The sequence below is a fragment of the Lipotes vexillifer genome, unplaced genomic scaffold (assembly GCF_000442215.2).
Source record: "Lipotes vexillifer unplaced genomic scaffold, Lipotes_vexillifer_v1.1 scaffold699, whole genome shotgun sequence".
Lineage (NCBI taxonomy): Eukaryota > Metazoa > Chordata > Mammalia > Artiodactyla > Lipotidae > Lipotes > Lipotes vexillifer.
Window position 1 is genome coordinate 379,215 of NW_006788818.1, and position 6,208 is coordinate 385,422.

At 51.2% G+C, this 6,208-nt stretch overlaps 1 protein-coding gene across 1 annotated transcript in view; it reads left to right on the forward strand.

The window, feature by feature from the left end:
- RAB42 (RAB42, member RAS oncogene family) overlaps positions 1–710 on the forward strand; it is a 1,761-nt gene extending 1,051 nt beyond the window's left edge. Inside the window, exon 2 of the mRNA XM_007461809.1 lies at positions 132–710. Within this exon, the coding sequence (XP_007461871.1) occupies positions 132–555 (424 nt within the window). The 3' untranslated portion in view covers positions 556–710. The remainder of the gene's footprint in view (positions 1–131) is intronic.
- The last annotated feature ends 5,498 nt before the right edge of the window (positions 711–6,208 follow it).

Genomic DNA, 6,208 nt, shown 5'->3' on the forward strand with positions numbered 1-6,208 from the left:
GGAAAGAGAAGCACAGGGCAGTGTGAAATGAGCTTTGGGGGTGTGAGGCAGTCAGTGTACAGAGGGCGTGGTCTTGCATCGGGTGTCTTGAAGGCATAAGCCTCTCCCAACTTACTCCCTCCCACCGTCAGGTGCATCACCAGGTCCTTTTACCGGAATGTGGTGGGTGTCCTGCTGGTCTTTGATGTGACAAACAGGAAGTCCTTTGAACACATCCAAGACTGGCACCAGGAGGTCATGGCCACTCAGGGCCCCGACAAGGCGATCTTCCTGCTGGTTGGCCACAAGAGTGACCTGCAGAGCACCCGTTGTGTCTCGGCCCAGGAGGCAGAGGAGCTGGCTGCTTCCCTGGGCATGGCCTTCATGGAGACCTCCGCCAAAAATAACTGCAACGTGGACCTGGCCTTCAACACCCTTACTGATGCCATCCAGCAGGCCCTGCAGCAGGGGGACATCAAACTGGAGGAGGACTGGGGGGGTGTCCGGCTCATCCAGAACACCCAAATCCCCAGGCCCCCCAGCAGCACACAGCACCCGGGCCCATGCAAGTGTTGACTCTGGGAGGGAAAGGGTTAAAGCAGTGTGGACCTCATAAGTGCTGGTGAGATGGGGAGTGTTAGTATCTCTCTGGAGGGCATATGGCAGAATCTATCCTGAGGGTTAATATAAACAGTATCCTGGTACAGTCTTGTCTCTTGGATTTGGGGGTCTCAAGAGCTCGGTCCCTTTCTACTAGAAAGATTTAAGAGGCCAGGTGTGCAGCTTCCTGTCCTTGAGCCTGTTTCCTCCATGGTCAGAGAAACTCATAGAAGACACTGCCTCACAGGGGGTTGTGGGCACGAATGAGATGATGAATGGGCTACGCTCAGCCAGAGCCTCCCACACAATGAGAATCGAATGGCAAGAACTGTCATCACCGCTCTTTCCTCCCTTGGCGGGGATGTGGCCATTTCTGGCAGCGTCCCTGGGCTCAGATGCTGAACCACTCAGCGTTTGGACGCTGCTGCACAGGCAAGGACAGGTGCAGGGAATTTCAGGCTGAGCCAGCCTTGGAGCCTCCTTAGGTCCTCAGGCTTGGATGAGAAAGTGTGCCCTCAAACCCAGGTTGCTGTCCAGTGCCCCTATTCCAAAGCCAGGGACTGGATCTGGATCTGAGAGGCAGGGATGAATATGAACAGCTCATCTGTTGGGCACACGGTGGACACTGTGATTAGCCACCAAGATCTCCCCTCGCGGCTGAAGAACCCATAGCCTCCTCCCCACTGCACCTCCCAGCTGCTGGGAGTGCTGCCTGGTGGTGGAGCTCAGTTTAATCTCTCTGGGAACTGCCCACCCATCTGGGGCAGCCCACAATCCAGCGTCAATCTATTGGGTCTATTGGGGGGCAGGGGCACTATTCAAAGGCCTGGCCCTCTTGTCTCAACTCTAGACAACTCTGAAGGAAAAACCCAGCTTCATCACTCTCCATGGGGTCACTTGAGGCCACTGTTATGACAACATCACAGCTAAGTTCTCATGCTCAATCCTTTCTTCCCTTCCTCCCCGCAAGCAGGTATTGACCTCAAAAATCCCCTTGTAAAAGTCTGCACACTGAGTTCCCGCTCAGAATCTGCCTCCTGGGGAACTTAACCTGCAGCAGAAACTGCTAGGCACAAAATGTCCAGCAGCAATGCAGGAAGGCTTTATGGAAGGAAGGATCTCAGCAGGTGTAAAGGGGGTATCTTGGGGGTGTCATTGTGCCAGCGGGCATGGGCAGGGCATGGGCAGTTGCCACAGCAAAAAGAGCACAACCGGGCTTCCCTGGTGGCGCAGTGGTTGAGACTCTGCCTGCCGATGCAGGGGACACGGGTTCGTGCCCCGGTCCGGGAAGATCCCACATGCCACGGAGCGGCTGGGCCCGTGAGCCATGGCCACTGAGCCTGCGCGTCCGGAGCCTGTGCTCCGCAACGGGAGAGGCCACAACAGTGAGAGCCCCGCGTACCGGAAAAAAAAAAAAAAATAGAGCACAACCACTTAACTCGCTTTGCGACCTGGGGCCAGTTACTCCACCTTCTTGAGTCTCAGATTCCCCCTCAGTAACCGGTGTCTGCCTCCTCTTTTTAAAGCATCACTCATCCTTCTGACAGTCTTGCAAGGTCTGCACGATTATCCTCATTTCTCAGATGAGAAAGCTTGGGCCAAGAGAGGGAAATGATTTGCTTTAGAGTACTTTATCATTCCTTCAAAAATGCTTTAAGGGCTTCCCTGGTGGCGCAGTGGTTGAGAGTCCGCCTGCTGATGCAAAGGACACGGGTTCGTTCCCCAGTGCAGGAAGATCCTACATGCCGCGGAGCGGCTGGGCCCATGAGCCATGGCCTCTGAGCCTGCGCATCCAGAGCCTGTGCTCCGCAACAGGAGAGGCCACAACAGTGAGAGGCCCGCGTACCGCAAAAAAAAAAAAAAAAAAAAAAAAAAAAGTGCTTTAAAATGAGCATCGGGAATTCCCTGGCGGTCCAGTGGTTAGGACTCTGGGCTTTCACTGCCGCGGGCCCCAGTTCAATCCCTGGTCGGGAAACTAAGATTTCACAAGCTGCGTGTGTGGCCAAAAAATAAATAAATAAAATAAAATGAGCATCTACTCTGATCTGGGCTCTGGGAATACAGCAGTGAACATGACAGAAAAGCAGTCCTAGGGTCTAGTGGAAGAGAAAAAACCTCTAAGTGGAACTAAATGATATCCAGTTGTAAGTGCTATGAAGACCACAGATCTGGAAGATGGGCCTGAGGGTGATGCGGGCCTCCTTTAGAGCAGGTGGTCAAGGAAGGCCTCTCTCAAGAGATGGCCTTTGATCTGAGACCTGGAGGAGGAGGAGGAAGAGCTGAGCTAAGAGCAGAGATCTAGGCGGAAGGAACAGTATCCAGCATTGATTGGGCACTTCTTATAGTATTATTATTCCATTTTACTGATGTTGAGACTGAGGCCCAGAGAAGTTAAATGAAACCAGTAAGTGAGGGAGGAGCCCTGAGGCAAGGGAGAGCTGGGCTCTTTCTAGGAATTTACTGGAGATCTGAGTGCTAGAATGAAGTGAAGAAGCGGGAATGACCCTCAACTTGGTCTGTGTTTTCTCATCTCCCAGAGCTTCCCCAGACAGGAGTACAGGTCTACTAAACTGAAGCTTGTTTGGGAGATGAGCAGCTGGTCCTGAGGATGGTGGGGGGGATTTGGGTGTTCGGGGCTCCAAAAAAAAAAAAAAAAAAAAAAAAAAAATCCCCAAGTCCCTGGAGAAAAAAAGAAAGAACTGAGCTTCTCCCCTCTCAGAATCCTGGCCAACTGTGGAGGAACCAGCCTGAAGGCCCTGCCCACCCAGGGCAAAGTCCACCGACAAGGACGAGATGTTGCCCATTGTTTCCAACTGCCTCCCTTGAGGAATGTTCAGCAGACTGTAGTCACACATCTCTCTCAGCCTCAGTTTCCCATCTATAAAATGGGGATAATAATAGTTTATGTCTCACAGGGTTGTTGTGAAGATTAACGTATTATGTGAATTCCTACAATATGTATGGGCTCACACGCTGTGACCTACTTCTATTGCTTATCATATTATTACTATGATTTCTATGACTTATTATTAACCGTGAAGCAACCTTGTAAGGTCAGGCTGATCTTGTACATTTGTGTGTTTTTTTTTGTTTTTTTTTTTTTGCGATATGTGGGCCTCTCACTGTCGTGGCCTTTCCCGTTGCCGGACGTACAAGCTCAGCGGCCATGGCTCACGGGCCCAGCCGCTCCGCGGCACGTGGGATCCTCCCGGACCGGGGCACGAACCCGTATCCCCTGCATCGGCAGGCGGACTCTCAACCACTGCGCCACCAGGGAGGCCCTGATCTTGTACATTTCAAAGATAGGAACCTAAAGTCCAGGAGGGGAAACTGACGTGGCTCAGTCAGTAAACCCCAGGACAGCTCAGTGTTCCAACAGCCTTGTCCACCACCTCAGGCCAGGCCCAGAAGGTCCTACCTTATGCTTTAAGGCTGTGATCCCACACTCACAAGCACCATCAGTGTGGCAAAACCTCTGGAGACTGTAAATGGCTTTAATGAGAGTGATTCTGACCCAGCAGTAGGAAGCAGCCCTGCCCAGCCCACTAACTAGAGGAAAGACACAGAATGGGACTGGAGAATGGGGAATTGGCTGAGAGGGGCATGCCCTCCTGAGGGCTGCCCACTGTTCAGAAGCAGGCGCCCTCTCTCCTGGGAGCAGGCCCCACACCCAGTTTGCCATCACTGTCATGGTTCAGGCTCCGCGGTCTTTAGTGTAGATTGTGCCACCCCTCTTGAGGGTCTCAGGCCTGTAGGGTGTGATTTAGCATCCACATTGCCCCAGGGGATCTTTTTAAAATACAGATTTGACCTGCCTGCTGCCATCCTAGAATCCTTCCCTGGCTCCCCATGCCTACTGGGTAAAATCCAAACCCTTTCCCCCCAGTCCAATCTGATCTGGTCCTACAGCATCTCCACCCACTTTGCCCAGGTTCCCAACCACCTGCAGCCCTGGGCTTTGCACATGCTGTTTCCTTTGCAGGGAAGGCCCCAACACTTTCCCCTCTCCCTGTATTATCTGAACTGCCTGCACCACTCAGAAAAATATCACCTCCTAACCATCGCATTATCCCAGCTGCCAAAAACAGGGCAAGCTTTGCGGTCAAAACTGGTTTTGAATCTCAGCTCTACTATGTACAGCTGTGGGAACTCACTTCATCTCTGTAAGCCTCAGTGGACTCATCTGTAAGTTGGGGATAATAATACCTAACTCAAAGGTTTTAGAAAGGATTAGATGACAAATCAAAGGCAGTACTTGTCACACACAGGAATTCACAAGATGGCAGCCCCCTTCTTCCCCTGAGGGTTTTACTATTAATCACTTTTAGGGAACAGAGACTACCAAAGTACACACTTTGGGGAAATAACAAGGATTCCAGACTCTAACAAAGCTCTTAAAAGATCCTGACCCCCTTCCAGAGATATGGGCTGGGCTCTGCTTTCTTACCAAGAGTGGAGTTCCAGAATCATCCCTTCAGGTCTATCCCCAGGTTATTCTGAGCAAGCAAAGCTAGCTCTCCAAGGCAGCACCCTGGCCAAATCCTCCAACCATAGCAGCATGGACAAGGTCAGGCTACCTGGCCTCCAAGGCTTTCCATAAGCTGCTTCCTCAGCCTGAAAACCTTGCAACCCAGGCTCGAATCCATCCCCTTTGCCCTTTAGAAGGAACAGAGCCAAAAGTCTGCCGCCCATGGGGCCCTTTCTGACAACCTTGCCTGCTCTGGGAGCCACTGAAACCTAGTGGATGAAGAGGGAAGACCCATCCCACCCACACTGCACAGGCTGGAACGGAAGCAATCTCGGTGGGAACCCCAGATCTATCCTCTGCCTCTGAGCCTCAGTCTCTTCATGGTAAAATAAGAATGAGTCCTACCTCACAGGTTTGTTAGAGGATTAAATATGACAACGTGTGTTAAGTGCCTAATAAATGTTAAGTTCCTTCTGCCAACAAGCCCCCTCTGTGTCTTTCATGTGTTCTTCCCGTGCCTGGAATGACCTTCCTCCATATCTGTCAAAACTCTGTTCACCCTTCAAGGCTTAGTCCAGCCTAACATGTCAGTTCCTTCTCTGAGCCTTCAGGGCACTAACTTGAGTTGGCTCTCTTTGCAGATTTCAGGCACTGTTGTACCTTTTTGCCCCACTAGAGGGTAGCTCTTCAAGGCCAGGGCTGATTCCCTTGGGGAGGCTACCTTTGGCAGGGGAACACGGGGCTTTTTAATACCATTAGGGAAAATTTAAAACATAACCAAGAGTAAAGAAACTAACGCAGATGTAGAGAACAGACGTGTGGACACGGGGTGGGGGGGGAGGGCGGGGCGGGAAGGGGAGGGTGGGATGAACTGGGTGGGAGATTAAGCTTGACATAAATACGCTACCATGTGTAAAATAGCTAGCTAGTGGGAACCTGCTGTATAGCACAGGGAACTCAGCTTGGTGCTCTGTAATGACCTAGATGGGTGGGATGTGCAGGGGAGAGAGGTCCAAGAGGAAGGAGATATATGTATACATATAGCTGATTCACTTCACTGTACAGCAGAAACTAACATGACATTGTAAAGCAATTATACTCCAAAAAAAAAAAAAAAACAAGTATAAAGTAGTTTGAAGAACTTCTTGTATTCATAACTCA